At 41.3% G+C, this 19,454-nt stretch overlaps 1 protein-coding gene across 12 annotated transcripts in view; it reads right to left on the bottom strand.

The window, feature by feature from the left end:
• Positions 1 to 2,345: 2,345 nt before the first annotated feature.
• Positions 2,346 to 19,454, bottom strand: part of KCTD1 (potassium channel tetramerization domain containing 1) — a 101,305-nt gene continuing 84,196 nt past the window's right edge. For all 12 annotated transcript variants that reach the window (XM_051775142.1, XM_051775096.1, XM_051775075.1 and 9 more), the window contains 3 exons: positions 9,147 to 9,291; positions 6,549 to 6,854; positions 2,346 to 3,319 (listed from right to left, as the gene is read on the bottom strand). In XM_051775142.1, the coding sequence (XP_051631102.1) occupies positions 3,161 to 3,319; positions 6,549 to 6,854; positions 9,147 to 9,291 (610 nt within the window). In that variant the 3' untranslated portion in view covers positions 2,346 to 3,160. The remainder of the gene's footprint in view (positions 3,320 to 6,548; positions 6,855 to 9,146; positions 9,292 to 19,454) is intronic.

A 19,454-nucleotide genomic window follows, 5' to 3' on the forward strand; every position in this document is an offset into this window, starting at 1 on the left:
GGTATATTAAGAAGGCAATAGGGGAAGAACTAAACCCTGGGTCGATGATTATTGCAGAAATTCAATATTCAGAACACCAAAAACGAAGGTGAAGACCCAGTTCCTTTGCCTGTGTCTCACTGTGGGACAGGGCATTGGATGCCATCTGCAATCTCTGCACGTCCACAGCAGTGCTCCTGGCAACTGCTTAACCAGCTTGCCGAAGTACAACATTTGTAGCTACTGCTCACTGCCGCTCTTCCTCTGTTATTAAATACAGCACCACTAATTGCATAAAATGGAGTCATACTTTTTAATAAAAAATTAGATAAATTTAAACTATTGTACATGTCAAAATTATTAACCTCCAGAGACAAGCTGAGCACAATCTGGTCCTTCTTGGTTCCCCCCACTCGCTTGCCTTCCTGGATATATTGCTCATTTGTTGAGCAGCTTTTCTAAAGAACATTTTAAAAACACATGATTCCAAACCTCAGTTGCAAATGGGACTAATCTCATTTGCTCTCTAAATATCTACAGCTAGCTTATTCCTGCATACGCTTTTCATCTGCCATCACTTTGAATATTCATGACCTCTTACTCCTAGACCACACTGTAACTGCAGAGACACTTACATTCAGGGGCTCAGAGTGATTTTTGACTCCATCAACAACGAATGTAGGCTCAGTGGGAGGATGACTGGCCAGCCGAGGATTTGGGAGGAGCACGGAGGTATCCTCAGTGTCATTGACTTGGACAGGTACATGCTGAGCAAGCAAAACCACTGGCTGAGCACAACCTGCTGGCTCTGGGAGCTGCACGCCCCCCCAGCTCCAGTCTGCAGTGGAGCATGTGCCCATACGTAAACCTGGTGGCTAGCAGGGCAGGTCTGGATGTGAAAGTACCTTTGGGCTGAACAGTGTTAACATCCCCAGGTCCACTGCAGAGGCCCTAGAAAGTGAGGCTCCACCTGGAAGTGCAGGGAGGGTCTCTGCAGCAGTCTCTGAAGAATCACGTCGCCTTGCACCGGTACCCACGTACTCTCAAACCCCCGGGGACTGGCATCTTACCGGACATGACAAATTTCATACCACTTGAGATGGTTTGAATATCTGTTAAAAAATATTTATTTCCCAGGGTTCTAGATTTCTGACCTCTATGCAAGCTAACAACCAAATTGTGGGCAGTAAGAGCAAGCATTTGTTTATTTTGTAAGAGGACTTATTGCTGCTAATTGAAAACAAGCATTTTCAATAAGGCAGCTGTTTCAGTACTGTGAATAGACAGATCAGCATCACACTGAAGATCTAATAACCCGCTAATGAACCTTACTTTTTAGAGCCCCCTCCCTCACCCATTTTCACATTTCAGTAATTTCAAAACCAACAATATGTGTTGCCAGAGAGTTATTTAAGGATGTCCCCTAATGTCTTTTAATGAAAACCAGAAAAATTGTAACTTTTTCCTTAGTTATCAGAGTATATTAAAAGCCTTGTTACACGTATTTAACAATTTCTTTTTTTTTCTTTTCTTAAATAAATAGCAAAGTGTCACCAAAATTAATGGAACGCGAGCACCATCGCATTGATAGAAATTTCCATACTAGGATGAATACACACTCATATTCAGTAATATTGCATAAAAAGATACTTTGGAGGAAAGGTGGCAATTGCTGGTGCATCTCAGGTGGTGAAAGCATCAACCTGTGAAAGGTCTCTGCAGTGGTATCGTGATATGTTGCCTTTGCAAAACCTCAGAGGCCTGAACCAGGTGGCTGCAGAAGTGGCCTCAGTGAGATGCTGCAAGAGAGCAACTTGCAGGACATCCAACGCAGGACATGGACTTACCTACTGCCCGCTACCAAGAGCAGCACAGCCAATGGCGTGACACAAGCGGCTGTCGCTCTCTAGGCAGGAGAACAATGGCTTGAAAGGAGGGAAATTAACAACATTAAAACCAAACAGGCTGACTAACACTCATCAAGGCAAGGGCTTGGAGAGTTGAAGCTGCCATCTCCTTAATCAGGAGGGAATGATGCAAGGAGTCACTGTTACATTGACGGTTACAGAACCAGGTGTCCTTTTCTGATGGGTTTCCCCGGGCTGAGCTGGTGTTATTGTCACATTTGACCAACAGCTTCTCTTCCAACTGAGACAAAACTTAAAAAAGACACAGTGCTGAAGAAATACCAGCCACATGTGCCACACCAGACAGATCCCTCAACAGCCTCTGCTGCCTTTAACTCACTCCACCATGCGCAGGCAGCACTGCCTACTTGCTGCTTTGCCAGAGTGGCCACCCCTCCACACGGTGGAGTGCAGTGCAGTCCCACCTCTCTGCTTCTGTTGGCTTAAACCAGACCCTTGTTCTTTTAAACAGGAGTTTATTGTATTTAATACATTATAAAATTTGAAAAAATTGTAGGAAAGCAGCAGATTCAAACCAGAGCATCTCTACCAAATATTAATTATTCTGGCCCCCTTTGAAAAACACAAAACAAAAACAACAAAAAAACTAATTCAAAAGAAAAGTTAACCTTTCACATCTGTGAGGGCAGACAAAAAGTGTGCGACTTCTGTACAAACTACATTTAAAATTCAGTTGACAAGCTTTCCAATGCCATGGATGGTCATCTCCTGAACACCTGCCCAACCACCTCTAAAAAAGACAGACATAAACCTCCATATGCAAATAAAGTTGAATCAAGGTGTGTACACATTAAAAAGTGGATGGCTGTTTGGCAATGGAAAATGGGTGAAGAGTAGTCTATGAACCCCCCATGGCAATGGCTTGTACACCGTTAAGTGGGCCCGGGTAGGGCCTAGGACACTTAATGGCCATCACAGCACCAACCTCATCTACCACTTTTTTTTCATTGCATTTCCTACCCCTTGACATATACATACATATATATATGTACAGACATACATATACATACATATTTTTTATGTGTGTGTGTTTTCTTTTATATCTTGAGGTTATTATTATTATCATCACTACTATTCCAAGTGTTCCCATATGAATTCAGGTGTGGTCTCTATATTCGATATAAATGCGTCTTTTATTCAATTTTAGTTCCAGGACTTGTTTGGAGTCCAAACTGCACATGAAAAGTCCCCTTTTGTTTTCCTCTTTGCTTTCTTCTTTTTTTTTTTTTTCTGCATAAAGAAACATGTCCATTTTAGTCCAGAGGCTCTTGCTTTATTCGAATGACAGAGGGTGCACGAGATGTCCTTCTGAGTTCTCGTCTCAGTACGTATTCACTGAATTGGGAAGAGTCCACCCCACCTCCACATGAGCCAACAATCTCAAACCCTCTTTGCTGTAACCTCTCAAGTACCTGCAAAAAAGAGGAAACAAACACTAACATATAAGTAAATAAACAGATTATTTGCTGTCCAATGATAATAACTGGTGTTTTCAAATGGATTCAGCTAGGAAACAAAAGTGGTTACACAGCCTAATTGTATTGGACTGATTTCTGCCAACTATGGCCACTGAGCAATTAAGAAGAAAAATGAAGGATTGCACAGCCAGTGTGGGCAGATTTCTCAACTAAATGGTGACAATGTAGATACCATGGTCAAAATTTCAAAAAAGTTATCATGATATTTACTGGAGACTTAAAAACCAACTGTTATTCTGAAGGTTTGTGGTTACAGTTACCTATGGTAAAATCTGAGACCTTTTAACTTTAGTTATGGAACTAATGAGTTCTGTTTATTCACTTTCTTTCCTCCTTTTTCACAAAGCCAGAGTGTTGCTTCCAGTGGGAAATATGATGGCAAAAATAAGAAAGAAAAAAAAAGAAAAACAATATCCACAAGTTAAAAAGAAGAGACGGGCAGGGCTCTTGGAGTGGCAGGGGGATGCACCCAACACAGCTCACTCAACAAATGATGGTGCAAAGACCTCAGCTCCCAGTACTGGCTCCAGTGCTTAGGAGGCTGCTTAGAGCATGGTCTCCTTCCACACCACTATTCCACCTTTTTTAAATGATCCATGTTCACACTGGTTTACCGTAACTGCAGGTCTGAGACATTCTTTCCTTTATTTACACTCTTTTACTTTTATGATCATCTATTCTGCTGCCTGGACTTCCTTTGCCTCACCTATGAAGGAGACTCTTCCAGGGATTCACCAGGGTCAGCTGTGACAGCCACCAACCCCAAGGAGGAGGCTAATGCTCCTGGATCCCACAGGACATGGGACGCTCTGTTCAGCAGAACAGGACCTCATCAAGGTTGTGCTGGGAGCAGGTGCCTCCCAAGGCTTTCCTAGCTATTTCACCACTTGTCAAATTGGCTTGCATGGGTGCTGGGACAGCACGGGCAAGCAGAACAGCAGAAGTCTGCAAAGGATTATGGTGGGTGCAGAAGCAAGCTGTGGTTCAAAAATGCTTCAAAGACATGCTGTGTTTTTACATAAAATGCTCCAGGTCGGCAAATGTTTTTTGAAATTACCTGAGCATGGCTAATTACACAGCAGACATATCAAAAAGAAAGGGTTGGAAAAAGAGGCTCAGAAACACCAATTGAAACACCTGTGCAATTTTTGTTTACCCTGTTCTTTAGCTTTTAGCAACATAAGCCAAAATTCCCACTCCTGCCCTCCCAAATATCTCAGTGTAAGCCACCTAGATAGAACAGGAGAGCTTGGGTCCTGAGAAAAAATGTGGGGGAAGTAACTCTGTAAACTAGCACAGCCCTGGACAAAACATTTGGTCTGTACCTCACTCTCTGCTTAGACTGTCTATTGGTAGTCCCTGTCCTGTCTCACATTGTTATTAGGACTGGGAGATGCTTATGTCCCCCCAAAATGGAAGATGCAGCATTATTAATGTGAGATCATCATCTCTCTTGAAGCCTGTGCATATTTTGCCACTCTGACTCAGGTTTTTCACATCAGTAAATATGCTTGGCAATTCTTATTTGTGAAACAAAAATGTAAGCATCAGAATAAGTGACAAAACGCTGAAGGATACAACTCCTTTGAGAACTATCATATGACATGTAGCTAAATAACCCTCCTTGAAAGTCCTATCCCTTTTCAGTTGTAATCCTATATCCAAGGCTGTTCTAAATTTGCATTAATGGCTATGACAAAAGCCATTTTGATGTTTCAGTATGACAGCAAAGCCAGTAAGAGACAACTGTCCAAGCGTAACATGAGTTATCTAGACCTATCTAGATACTTTTAGACAGGTCTACCAGACACTTATGTTAAGTGCTAGCACAAGTGCAGTGCCTGGCCAGCCTTCAGTCCATGCCCCAGTGCTCAGCTTGCTTCATCTAGAGAAAAGGAGAATCAGGTTTGACCTTATCACTCTACAACTACCTGAAAGGAGGTTGTAGCCATTTGAGGGTTGGCCTCTTATCCCAGGCAAATAGTGACAGGACAAGAGGAAATAGCCTCAAGTTGTGCTGCTGGGGGTTCAGGTTGGACATCAGGAGGAATTTCTTCACTGAAAGGGTGGTTGAGCATTGGAATGGACCGCCCAGGGAAATGGTGGAGTCACCATCCCTGGAAGTGTTCAAGGCATGACTGAACGTGGCACTTAGTGCTGTGGTTTAGTTGACATGGTGGTGTTTTGTTCAAAGGTTGTGATGCCTTAGAATTCTCCAGAATTCTAAGGCATTAGCAGGACTTGGTGATCTTTTCCAACCTTAATGATTCTATGATTCTTTACCTGGACAGAAGGACCTGGCAGATGAAAAGACAGCAAGTTTAGCTTGCAAACCTGTTCTCTATAAGAATTCTCTCATGAGTCTGCAGAGTTTAGGAGGTGTGTCCAAACCTAACAGCATTGATTGTGCTAGTGATGATTCCAGATGTGAAGTGGTCACACTCCAAAGTGTCGCCTATGCAGGATGTCTAACTAGGTGCAGGTAGGTGTGTGAGGTTGGTTATTTTTAACCAAAAAAGGACAAAACACATGACCCTGTTATAATTATTCCAGAAATTACCTACATTTATCTCCCAGGTTTTTTCTTAATAATTTTGTATTTTAGACATTGCTATATTCAATCATAGTTGAAAGGGACCTTTAAAGGTCATCTAGTCCAATCCCTCTGCAATAAGCAGGGATGCCTTCAACTAGATCAGGTTGCTCAGAGCCCTCTCCAGCCTCACGTTGAATGCTTCCAGGGATGGGGCATCCACCACCTCTCAGGGCAACCTGTTCCAGTGTTTCACTGTAAAATTTTCCTCCTCTTATCTAGTCCATATCTACCCTATTGTAGTTTAAAATCATTACCCCTTGTCCTATCAATCCCAACAGGCCTCTACTATGCCATAAAAAATTAGGAAAAACCACTGGAAGTGAAAGCGAAGGGTCTTTCCTGAGACCACAGAAAATTTTAACACTACTGTAGTTTGCTTGCAAAGAGACTTGGGGAATATATGTAATTAAATCAAGAAAGACGTCCTGACGCACAGAAGCAAATAACTAGCTTAAAGCCTCCAGCTGATTTTGTTCACCAAAACACTCCAGTGACATGGACGAGGGTCAGCCCACTGGTACCTGGCCAGCAGGCTCCCTTTCAAAAGATGCATATGTGATTTCCTACCTGAACTGAGTTGAGGTGACAGTATCCGTTCAGTGGAAATCGGATGACGTGCGTTGAGTCGTGATTCCAGCCGGCGTTGACAGAATTACACATCACATCGCCGATTTCTGGAAACACTTCTTCTATCAATGACTTATCGCCACTCAGTGTAATCCTCTCTCCAAGATCTGGGGCAACCCGCACCACCAGGCACTCACAAGACTTTGTGAAGCGGCCACTCTCCCGGTCCTGTTTCCACCTTTCCATCTCTCCCAGCATGGGCTGAAGCTGGAAATACTTCGCTTCTTCATATAACAAACTGTAGTCCTGAAAGACACATGCATTACTGTGCACAATTAAGAAAGAGGCATTGCTAATGTGGCACTTAATGTATATGGTTATTCAGGCCAACACAGCTCTAGGTCTGCAACCCTTCAGACATAGCTACTAATTACTGTGTAGGAAGTGTAATAAAATAACAGAACAAGGAAAAAATAACCATTAGCCACTTGAAACGGGCTGAGTATAGCAGCACTTTTGTGGGGAGGGAGAGGCTATGCTTGCTCAACTCCCTTCTGCAAAAAAATCCAGGCAAAAAAAAAAAAAAATCTCACTTTTCCCCATATTTTATCCCTATAGTGATGTCATAGAATAATGACCTCATTGAACAGATGGAACAGAATTCAATCAGGATTCAGAAAATTCATCACTAGGATCCATCGCGTCTTACAGCAACACTAGCAGGCATTGTAACAGGTATAAGAATGTAAATGAGGGTGCCTGCAATGGTTGTTAGTGTAAAATGATTCTGATATTTGCATAATGTTTGCACATATTACTGCATTTTAAAAATTAAGTATTTTTTAATACCTCCCCATTTTGCCACTAGTATTGTTTACTACATTGTCTCAATGCCAGAGCAGAGAGAATGCATTTCTAGGCATAGCCAGCACAGAAGTAATTTAGAACTGATGATGTGGAGTCTGCCTACTGCCATTTTTTAAATTTAAAAACCATTTAAAAAAAAAATCTTGTTTTTCTAGGTTTAAGAGCATAAAATTATTTGGAAAATATTTATACAGAGAAAAGTGATACATGAGAATTAGGGAAAACAGAAACAAAGAGAAGACTGCTAACAATCAATATAGTCCTGAATTTGAGCTAGAAACCACATACTTGATGTGAATGGGACACCTAAATCAAGCTTAAAATACTGCTTACGTTTAATGCATAACAAAAAACATCACCTACTCTCTATATTTCTAAGAAACATGAAGTGCTGTTTATTTTAATCGCTGATTTTTTTGTACACCTTTGAGCACCACTGGGGAAGACACCCCTTTGAACATCAGAGTTGGGTGAACTTGCCAGGAGTTGCATTTTTAATTTCGGCACAGCTACAGTACATTTATGTGTTTAAAAGGCTCTACACATGTAATTTCTTAATATTGTATGAAAGGTGGCTTTTCCTTTTCCCGTATTTCTGATTACCTCCAGGATAAGCGCCAAGAGCAGCACAAAGATGCCCTAAGACTTCAAAAGAGGGAAATTATCAGCTGGTTCCAAACTCCCACATTTTTCAGGGAGATCTACCCTTGTCACAGCATGGGAGCAACAAGGATGGTCTACAGCAGATGACTCAAAGGTTGCTGAAATTCAGCTCTTGAACTCAACCTCACACCTATTATGCCCCAAACACCTGAAAAGCTGTCTCAGATACATGGGACAAAAGGCAGCATACCAGTGTGAACAGCTCTAACCCTTCCCCATCACTTCTCCTGTTCAATCCCAATTGCTGTATTTCCCACAGTGAACTAGGGGCACAGCCAGCTGCACTGATGTGTGTTCATTAAGTAATGATAAAGATCTGTTCTGATTGCAACCATGGTCCCCAGCTTTCTGTCACCACATATACACCCACATACCTACTAGCAGATAAACATCACATGCAGTCTGAAGCTCTGCCTCTGCAGACTAATGTCTAACACGGTGAACTACCACAAATTTGTTATTGAAAAGAAAAAAAAAGCAGGATCTTTAATAAGGTTTAAATAATGAACATGGAACTACTCATCCCTGACTCCTCTCAAATTCCAAAATTAGACTTGCAGTATGCCTTCAAGAGTCTGAGAGAGAAAATATTCTATGACTTAATGCTCAAATATTACCATGTATGCAGTTTATTTTGTCAATACTGTGATTCCCACATCATTTTCTTAATTTCAGTGTGGGAATGGAAACTGGAGCTGCTGCAATCAGAGGAGAAGTATAAAAACGGATGAGAGGACAAGTCATCAGCCAAGCTCATGAGCAGTCAGTTGCAGACTGTAACATCCTTTCTGTTTCCATCAGTATCCTACAATATTTAATTTCCCAAGGTCAAACCTGGCAAGGTTGCTTCATTACACTAGAGTCAGGAGGGGAAAATTTAATACTGATGCCACTCTAGGAAAGGAAGATACCACTTTAGCAACTCCATGCTTACTTTTGCCACGTACATGAAATCAAACACACCATACCCTGCAAGTCCCTCTTCCCTGTCTAGGGCTCTCTGACTACACACCAGATCCTTGCTTTACCAAGGATCATGCAAAACACCCGAGTCCCTTGAAATCTCACCTTGAAATCATCAGGAATGAGGAGTTTCGATGTCCTTAAGAAATTCAAGATATATCTGAACATCTGCCCGTCTCTGTCAATGAAATAATGCTGCTTGAGACTGTCGAGGACAATGGGCTCTGTGCCATCAAAAAGCCGGCCAATTCTGGAGAGGAAACAAGAGAAGAGTAGCAGAGTCAAACCAAACTCAGCTCAAGAGTTGCTCAAATGGCCCAACGCTACAAAACCATCTCACACATACTTCACCAAAGCAGCTCCGTGGCTCTGCTCCATAAGAAAAGGGTTGTTTTCAAACTACGGTTTAAGCCACCTTTTCCAGCATGGCCTCAGGAACTTCCAAGCAGCACAGCAGGGGAAGTGGATGGGAGGTGGAAGAAAAGCAGTCAGGGCAGCAGCCTCTTGGACCCACCTCACTGCCCAAATCTGTGTCTCATGAGATGACACAATTATTTTGGGCACCTCTTTTGATTGCTCCCTTCAGCACACCCCATCCACTCTAGATGCTCCAACACCATTGATTGACTCATTCTGCTTTCCAGAGCACTGCACAGTGAACTTCATCTAGTTTGGAAACTGTACCTGGGAAATAAGTTTGTTTTGGTTGTTTGCTTGGTTTTTGTTTGTTTGTTTTTTACACCCAGATCACCTTTTGGATACCACTACTGCAACCAACGCTAAGGCAGGCACAGCTGAGGGGCAGCACATTGTGGGAATATGAAGATGGGGGTATGAAAGTGATAACACTTCAACGTGAGCTAATGATTTAATGTAAAAGTTAACCGGTTGTGGCAGGTATCAATCAGAACTCTCTACAGCAATCTAGAAAAATGTCACAATTCTTAGAGACCACCTACTGACCACCAGAACCACACAGTTACCTAGAGAGCCTCTGCTTGCCAGCAGGCCTTGCAGCATCAACCTCTGGGTGCACATACATTTCTGGATGCGGGTCTCTCAAAACAGCTTTAGTTAGAGCAAGAGGAAGGGCTGAAAACTCCAAACAAAACCCTCAGAGTAACACGAAATAAATGTTTCAATTCTACACTGGGGCATTTGCAAAACAGTCCTGAGTCAGTGGTGGTTTCCCAATGAAATGAGCAGGAGTGACTGGTAGGTCTAATTTTGTGTGCCTGCTCATATGCCTGTACATGCAATGTGGAAGTACTTTTTGAATCTTTCCAACACCAGAACTGTAAACAAATGGTCTCGAAATAGCTCACTTGTGATACGTCAAACAGACACGCCATGTGAAACACTGCCAACAATTTGGGGCACAATTTCAGAGCTTTGTCACAACCTGCTACATTCTGTAATATTCTGCAGATACCTCATTTCCAATATTTTAAAGGAAAGTCTTGTTCATACATAGTTTTCTTTCCCAACATAACCAATCTGTTTTGAGAATCAGCACAGCAAAACCTCCACAGTTTACTAGAGAGCATACAATAGTATTACCAGACATCAGCATGGAGGTAGGGGACCAACAGACACTTTTATTTCCTGATCACACTCAGTTTGTGGTATAGGTAAGGTACAAGTCTATTTTCTCAGAAAAAAAGGATAGAGCAAGCACAATAAACAGTCATGGTATACTCTTTTTGTTTTAAAAGAAGTGAATAAACAACCATTCCCCACCCCCAGTCGGAAAAAAAAAAAAAAGCCACCAGAAACTCAGAGGTTACGAGCCCTCCTGGCTGCAGGAAGCATCCCATGCTGAGAGATGCCACATCCCTTGGTCAGCAGAAGGCAATTTCCAGGAGGGGTTCAAGAGGCAAAAGACAGAAGTGGTTCCCAGAGAGGGGGAGGCAGCAAGGCTTGCAGCAGCATCTCAGGGAACTGCAGAGAGTCAGGGTTCCAGGTGACTCTGCACAGTGTTGCACCCACAGCCACACACTTTCCCTTTGAAAATGACACAGACAATCCAAATTGAGTTTGGAGTGATGTCTGTGCCCTGAGCAGGTACATATACAAGTTCTGAACAGAATACAAGTCTCATCTATAGTTTCTCACCGGCTGAGAGGAGACTAGGAAATAAAATCCCATTAACCTCAGCTGGCCATTAACAATTCTGTAATAAATGCCTGAATCAAATCAAGTCACATGAAATCCATAGCATATAAGGAATGAAATATATTTTGCAGCATGATCAAGTACAAAACATTTCTGTTAAAAGCCATCCCTTAGAACTATTCAAGCCTTCTTCCTCGAAGACTTGTTACTGCCTGCCCTGCTGCTCAAAATTTAAGCTGCGAAAGCCCATATAATACAGGCTCCTGTTGACTAGGGAGATGAACCACATTTTATGTCTGAAATGGAAGTACTCAGCATTTAGAATTAATTTTCCCCTATACTCAAGCAAGTCATCTTGAAATCTATCATGGAATTCACACACAAAACATGTATTTGGCCAAGTCAGTCATTACTGAAATGTATAATTGTAATTGCTTTCTGCAGCATTTTCCTAGTTCTAAATTACTTATATAATTACATATTTTAAACCTCTAGGCTTTTTGTCTCCATTTTATTAATTGTTTAGAGAAGAGCAAGATACTATCAGAGGATGGAGCCTTCTGACAAAACCATAATGCTGAGGAGAGCACACAGCCATTGGGAATGCTACCTGGGACCTCAAAGGCTTCGGGCATGGGCTGGAAGCATTAACTGAAAACACTGCCTTAGTGCTCGGCTGCAGCAGCAAAACCCCAGGAATTGCAAAGTCCCAATTCCCTTCTGGCTCCCCTCCCAGGATCACTTTGCAATACACAACTGCACTTTCACATACTAAAACAGTTTTGGAAGGGTAGACCCCCAGCAGAGAGGCTCCTGTAAACAAAATTAAAGCTTTCTTTTCATTTTGAGATGGAAAAACATAGATTCCCGCATCCTTCACATGGCCTTCAGGGAAAAACTTGAGATAATATGGGATCCAAATCTGATGACATGGTCCTGCTCCTAAGCTGCATTTGCTACACCCATCAGGAGAGGAGACTGGGCTATGCCAGGATCCAGGGAACAACCAGCATCTTCCCCCTCCAGCCTCACCACGCATTCTTGGGTTCCTAGAGGCAGTGGCAAGCTCCCTCCTGTGCCTCAGTTGGCACCTCTTTTATATGACACAATCTGAGCAACCATCCTCCCTGTAGCTCTGCTGGTACTCCTGCTTGGTCTCACACTGCAAACATAAATGCTTAAGAGACACCAGTTTGCTGGCACAAGAAAGGACTGGTAAATCATTCTTATTTTAATTATTTTAATTTCACTTCCCAAGAACACCTGAAAGATGTTTTTCCCCATCTCCTTCTTGACAATATTGGCTGATGATTGGCAAAGACACCTTCTTTGTTTTGAATGACAAATACATAACAGCAAAATGGATTTTTGAAATAGGAAAACGCTCTGAAGGAGGCTTGCAAAATAAGCTGATAATTATATACAGAATTAGCCAAATATCAAGGGTAAAGGATAAGAAACTGTAGTCCATTTACACGAAAACGTGCTTCTGAAATATTTAATTAAAACTAACAGGCTGAAATTTTCTATGTATCAAGAAAATTAATGTCCCATGGGTTGAAAGTGCGACCTCCAATGGGTAATAATTAATGTCTGTGGCTTTAAGTATCATATTCCACTGTCAGAAAAGGGTTGAAAATATAACCAGTGGAAAATCCTGCTTCCATTGAGAATTTGGTTTTACTTTAAGGACACAAACCTGGGTCAAGCCTGGTGTACGGCCAAGCCACAAGCCTGGGTTTAGTGGAGAAAAAACAACAGGGCATGTAAAAGATCATTGTTCTAATTCCATAAAATACTACAGAGATGGATCTTTCTTCCCACACACCAGCACTCCCATAACAGCATTTCTAGACCAAGAAGCTAGCACGGGAAGATGACATTGCTTACAGGATTTCTCAAATTCTTCAGAATCAAGTCCTGCTTCTCAAGTATAAAAATATACTCAGTCTGCAGCAAAACTGTATACACAGTGTGTTTATAACTTTGCTCTCTCAGTGTATAAATATTTATATATATTATTATACACATAAAGGGAAAAGACTTCGCTTTAGTATATTATGCCTCAGCTGAGAATGTGGGAAGGCAGCAACAATTAGGAACAAGATGGTCAATATAAAGTAAACAAGATGACTATGGCAAAACTCAGTGCCAAGAAAAATGACACAGTTCTGCATGGCTTCACTGGACAAAGCTAAAATTCTTCCCTTTTGTAATCAAAGGAATAAGCATGCAGAATATTACATCACTTGCAAACTAAGGCACAAATAAACCTCTTTTTTCTCTGAGAAAATAAACGTTTCTTACAATTGAATACATTCAGTATATTATTTCTCATTTTAACTTCTTTATCAGAGAACACTATGAACTCAAAAGTAACTGAAAATCTTTTGCAATAAACTACTTTCAACGGTTCCTTAGCTGTTAAGATTTCCCTGCCCCCCGTGTCTTTCATAGAACAACAAAAAGGGATCAAAACTGGTGCCAAGTCCTTTTATTAACCCACTGGAGGGAACCGTGCAGCAGGAGGAGCATCCGCAGTGCCCTGCCACCTGCAATTCCATCCTAATGGTAAGGCAAGTAACTGCCTCAGACTTCACCAGGGTTGGATATTCAGCAGCAGGCAAAGAGCAAAATACGCATGAAAACAGATCTCTCTCCCCCCAGTAATGAATCACATGGCAAAGAACAGGTATTTTATTTGAAATCTTACTCACTTGGTTGGAGCCATTGTGGTAAAGTGATTAGGAGTTTGGCCCTTAGAAGTTAAGTGCAAGTTTTATTATAACATCATTATATTTACATGGCTAATGGGAATGCTTATTTAACACTCTGGGGTGCGTGGAGAGTGAGTTGAAACAGGTTTTTACTTTTTTTTTCTCTGCAACTTTTTAGTCCAAGCTGTCCTTATTAATCTCTTTTCATTTTCTTTTACTGAGAGCTCAAAGGCAATTTGCATAAGAGCCCATTATAAATCAGATCTGTTTAATAGTATGCTCATCTCATGGCTATTTAATTTTACTTCCTCATATGTCTAAATTATACAATTTTGCACTGTCCCCTAGAAGCCAGTACAGTTGAAGAGGGATCCATGCCAGGGAGAAATGCTATCCTACCCAAGTAGAGAATGATGAGGTTTCTATTCTTTTTTTCAGAGGACCACTTTGACAGTATCAGCCTGCTCTTCTTTTTTGAATACCTCACATCATTTGGATCCACAGAGACCAAATACATAGCAACCTTTATAACTCTGCATAACAAAAGTTGGCTCATAAACATAACAGAATACATTCGCAATTTTCAGGAACATATATTATGAAAACCGCATTTTAACCAAATACGCTGTTGTAATCTCTTGCTCTCAGTGCTATTGTAATTTGTTCTTATCTCTTCCTTCTTACATTTAATTTAAGGTTTCATGTCCATGAGTCTCAGGAATTCCTTGGCACAGATAGTTCCTACATTATGAGAAGAGGCATGAATACAATTATTATAAAGCACAGGTAACAGGGGAAAAATGTACTAAAACCTAAAGTCTCATTAAACCTTCTATAGAAAAAGTATTTATATAGGAGCCAAAATGACAGAGAAAGAAGAATGAACTGGCGGAGGTATTAAAACACCAGTTCTTAAGAGATTTAAAAAAAAAGTTACATGGCATTTTAAAGAAGAGATGAATGCCCAATACTGAGTCAAACAGATGTCAAACCTTTGCGGAAATATTTGCTAAAGACTAAGGAACTGAATAATCTACATGGAGAAAATTTCAAACATCTTAAGATTGTTATTTCAGCATGAAAGTAAAAGAAACAGTAGGGGCAAGTTCAGAGCGTTAATAAAACATTTAGAAGAAATCGAGATAGACTAAAATAGGTGAATAATCTTAAAGACAGAGTAAAGCATGTGAGAAGCAGATGGGAAGGATCTGAAATGATGAGTGATGTGGTACCATCAGGGAATGCATCAGAGACAAAAAAAAAGAAAAAAGAGAGAAACATGGGATTTGCTATAACCTGCCTGATCAGAGGCAGCATCAGGAGTAGAGATGAAAGGAAATCAGACATATTACAAAATGAACTAATAGTCACTGGATGTAATCCACACGGACAAACTGACACATTAACTGGAAAAGGATAAATTGCACAACATCATGTAGTCATGTTGCGGGAATGCTACTTACACGAGAACAAACTACGTCTTTCTACGCCACAGATGATCATGGAACAAGCAAGACATTTAACTTAAGGACAGTTGACCAGAAGTGGATACATGGGTCACAGGGAACACTGGGGTGCATTGAAAAATTGATGGCCAAGGCTCCAGAAGTCAGCAGAAGCACCTTAATCTCTGTTTTTACTGAAAAGGAAGTTTTTCCAAGAAAAATTAAAACCTGTATTTTTCCCACTAAACAGGTGACCCATCTACCTAGGAGATTCACAGCAGAACTAATAATTACACTATGACATAGAGCTGATACAGTAACTTCCCTGATGTACATAACATACTGATTGATGACTAGTCAATTTGGTGGGTGCGGGGTGCCTGAATGTTCAACAGAAGCAAGTCAAAAAACATAGGCTCTGTCACAGCCTTCTCCTGGGATGATCAAATCCCCATTCCCAAACTTAGGACCATCATCCACCCAGACCCAAATGGCATTTGTAGAAATGCTGACATTTGAGAAAAGAGAGGAATAAATAGTTGGGATGGGATGTCAAGAGCTAGTGACTCACGACCAGAAGACGATATCTGTGGGCAGATGGAAACCATCTCCCACATGGTACGATGGCAACAAGGGTGAGGCCAGGAGAGCACTACTCTCAGACCGCGAATGGGCCAGGGAGTTTCTGTTTACCATATTCCTTCTCCCTCTGCTCTGGTATACTAGGGAGATGCAGACTGATAAGAGGAACAGGCTAAAACCTAATCTGCATTTTTTCACACAAGGCTGGGAAAATAAGTGCTTCAAAAGCAATTTCAATACTGTGTCAGCCAAACCTCCTGAACCTCTAGACTGCATTACAGGCTTCAGATGTGGCTGAGAGGGGTCTATCCTCTGCTCACCAGGTGTTCCCCCACCCCAAACCAGGATCTTCATCCCCACAATCGCCATCACTTTTCAGAAAGTAAGGTTCCTCCATCTGACAGACACTGAAGTTGCTGACACTCCTGAAGATGTGTATGGGCCACCTGCTTAAGAGATGGACTTGATGAACCTTGTGAGTCTCTTCCAACTCAGAACATTCTGTGATTCAGTGACTGAACAAATCCTGACCCTCACAGTTTTGCTTGTCTCCAGATACCAAGCACTCCCTCAACCCATTTGCTACCATACACATCTGTCTCCAGAAAACTGAAGTCTTGCAATCCCAAAATAGATTGTTCCTTCAGCCAAACCACTATCTACAGATCAGTACCTTAGCCCCTCTCTTCCTCTAGGACTTTGAGACACCTCTAGGACAGGCCAGCTCTCTGACTGACCCACCCCACATGACCAATTACAGAGACTCAGAGCCAGGGAAGAGGCTGCAGATACCTGCCATCATCCCTCTCATCACAAGGGGAAATTTCCTCCAGATATTTGTGAGGACATCAAGCAATAAAGCAGCCACACACACGGGCTCCCCTGCATGCCTGCTGGTTCATAGCCACAGCTTGACCACCTGCATTTTACTCTTTACAATGCCATCTTTCCTTGCTCTTTTTTTTTTTTTTCAGGTTTGCTCAAGCACTGGATATACTGAAGAACAGACTACAAGCGTTTAAGCCCCACATCTCCTACAGTGTTTGGTATCTTGCAAATAAGTCCTTAAAAACTTTTTAGTTTTCCAGAGCATATCAAAACCACTTTTCCTAAAATCACTTAAACCAATGAAATGTTAAATCAATTATTCATGCAAATACTTTTGCCATCTCTGTTTTTTGTAACCAAGTTTTCTTGGCAATGATAACATTTCACAGAAAAATTAACAAATACTCTCTTTGCTTGCCAAGATAATTTTACTAAGCTTGAATCCGATTTCATTGAGGTATGTTATTTGTTTTATCTTGAGGGAAGCTGCCTATTAAGTTAGTAGCAACCGTGTCCTTTTGCTTGTGATACGGTTATTACCAAGTTATCAGGAGTACCTTTAAGTTATTAGGGTGCAATGGCAAATTAAGTACTTTGCGTCATAATTAGCTAATAACTTTTGAATTAAATTTTAATCATGTTTAAGATGGTCAGGTTTGCTGTGAGTACAGATAATGGAGGATAGGAGCAGAACAGGAGTGTTTATCTTTCAATACCAAAAGCCAGAAAGTAGGTAAACCGGTGGCTGCACAACATCCCAAAGGCCATGATAATCTATATATTCAGAACACTGAACTCCTTCACAGGCAGCAATGTAAAAAAGTGGAACTTGTGTCCTAGGATCACATTTAAGTAAAATGCAAAAACATATTAGTTTCAAATCAGGCTCCTTTGAGCCTGCCAACTTTTCTTAAAAAAAAAAAAAAAAAAAAAAAAGCTTGTTAACAATACCCATCTTCAAATCCCTATAGATAAACCTGTAAATGCAGATTCCACAAAGCAAAGACACTGTTAAAGCATCTCAGAAAAAGCTACCAGAGCCATTTCTCGTCCTACTCATGATATTAAAAAAAAAAAAAAAAACAAACAAACAACAAAAAACCTTCTCAGAATGGAGGAAATCCTTTGATGTATTCATTCGTACACCAAGTTTGCCCCTCAGCTTTCATGAATTTCATTCAAACCACTATTAGCTCTCAAGATTTCCTCGGTACCCTTGAGAAGACTCAGCATCAAAATTCCAAACACAAATCACAGGCAAATAGGAAACAGTCTGAGATTCTCCCTGAAATGCCTTGGAAAAATAGCAGCAAAATAGTTCTGGATTCAATCTCAGCAGAGACCCCAGTTTAGCACATATATGCTATGCAAGAAGCTCTACGGTATCCCTAACTCTGTCCCTTTCCAGGATGTTACTTTGGGAACAAGGCATCACACTTCATATGCGTGGAACCTGTTTCCCTATAAATGACAAACCCTGCAATGAAACCATAATGAACGGAGCTTTCCAAGATCTTCGCAACTCTGACTACAGTAGCCAGAAATCACATCTATGTTGTTTTGCTAGCTGCTGCCTTCTCTAAGAGAAAGGACAACACGTTTTCATAGACAGGACAAGAACACACTTGCCTTTCCCTTTGCAAGAGTTGCACAAGCTCCTCCTGCACTGCAGCCCATGAAGGCAGGAGACTGTACAACTAAATTCTGTGTGCTATATGGTAGAACCTCTGGGGACTGCTTCCCAAGAGAGAGAAGAGGTCATGTTGAAGCTTAAGTAAAACTTCTCATTAATGAAAAAAATGCAGAGCGAAAAAATGCTTCTAAAACTTCTACATCTGTGCCTGTGTCCCCAGAAAACACCATCCTCCAGAGCCCAGAATGCAGTTTTTCCAAACATCCTTGCTCTTCTGCTTTCAATAAATACCAATGAAAGTCACACACAAATTCTGTAACATCCTTCTCAAGTGCAGTTCATGCAGAGGACAACAATTTGCTGCTGCTAGCTTGTGCAGCAGAAGCCTGTAAAACACATTAGTGGGTCTTAACCCTGCTGTTGAACTTGGGCTTGGACTGACCAAAGAAAAATTTGCCAGGGAAGGTAGAAAGGGTGTTCGGCCTGTTTTTTTAAAGCCATATAGGAATAGACAAAGGAAACAAAAAAATACACATGCAAAGAACATTATTAAGGCAGTCAAAAGCAACTCCACAAGTTAAGATATGTCAGATATTAGAGATGTTCCTGCAACTTGCATTTGCAAACCTCCCTCTGTATGAAAGACTTTAGACTATGTCTTTAATGACCTACTGCTTTCTCACAGTACTCTCCACTTGGCACATAAGCTGAGGACAAGCCAGGGTTGTTACACCTATCAGACTGTTGCCCACAGGACCCCTGCTTCATCTGCTGGAATAGAAGGTCTAATGGATGAGGAAGGCGCTGCAGGAAGGGAACACGGGTAAGGCAGATGAGGGCTGACCAGGAGAAATTAACTCTGTCCAAGCATGTGCCAGATTTCTAGTGTGATGCTACCACTAAGCAGACCTGCCTTACTTTTTTTTCCTCCTTTGAGTGAAGCAAGAAGATACCCAGACTAAGGAACGCTGTAAAGAAAGCATGACTCTTGAGAACAGGACTCGAATAACACGCAGAAAATACAGCCCAAGGATACACGCTGAACTGAAGAGGAACAGGAGATGCTGATGACATGTTTAGTAAATAAGCAACA

This window comes from Manacus candei, unplaced genomic scaffold (genome assembly GCF_025592945.1).
Source record: "Manacus candei isolate 608988 ecotype Guabito, Panama unplaced genomic scaffold, ASM2559294v1 h1tg000008l, whole genome shotgun sequence".
NCBI classification, from domain to species: domain Eukaryota; kingdom Metazoa; phylum Chordata; class Aves; order Passeriformes; family Pipridae; genus Manacus; species Manacus candei.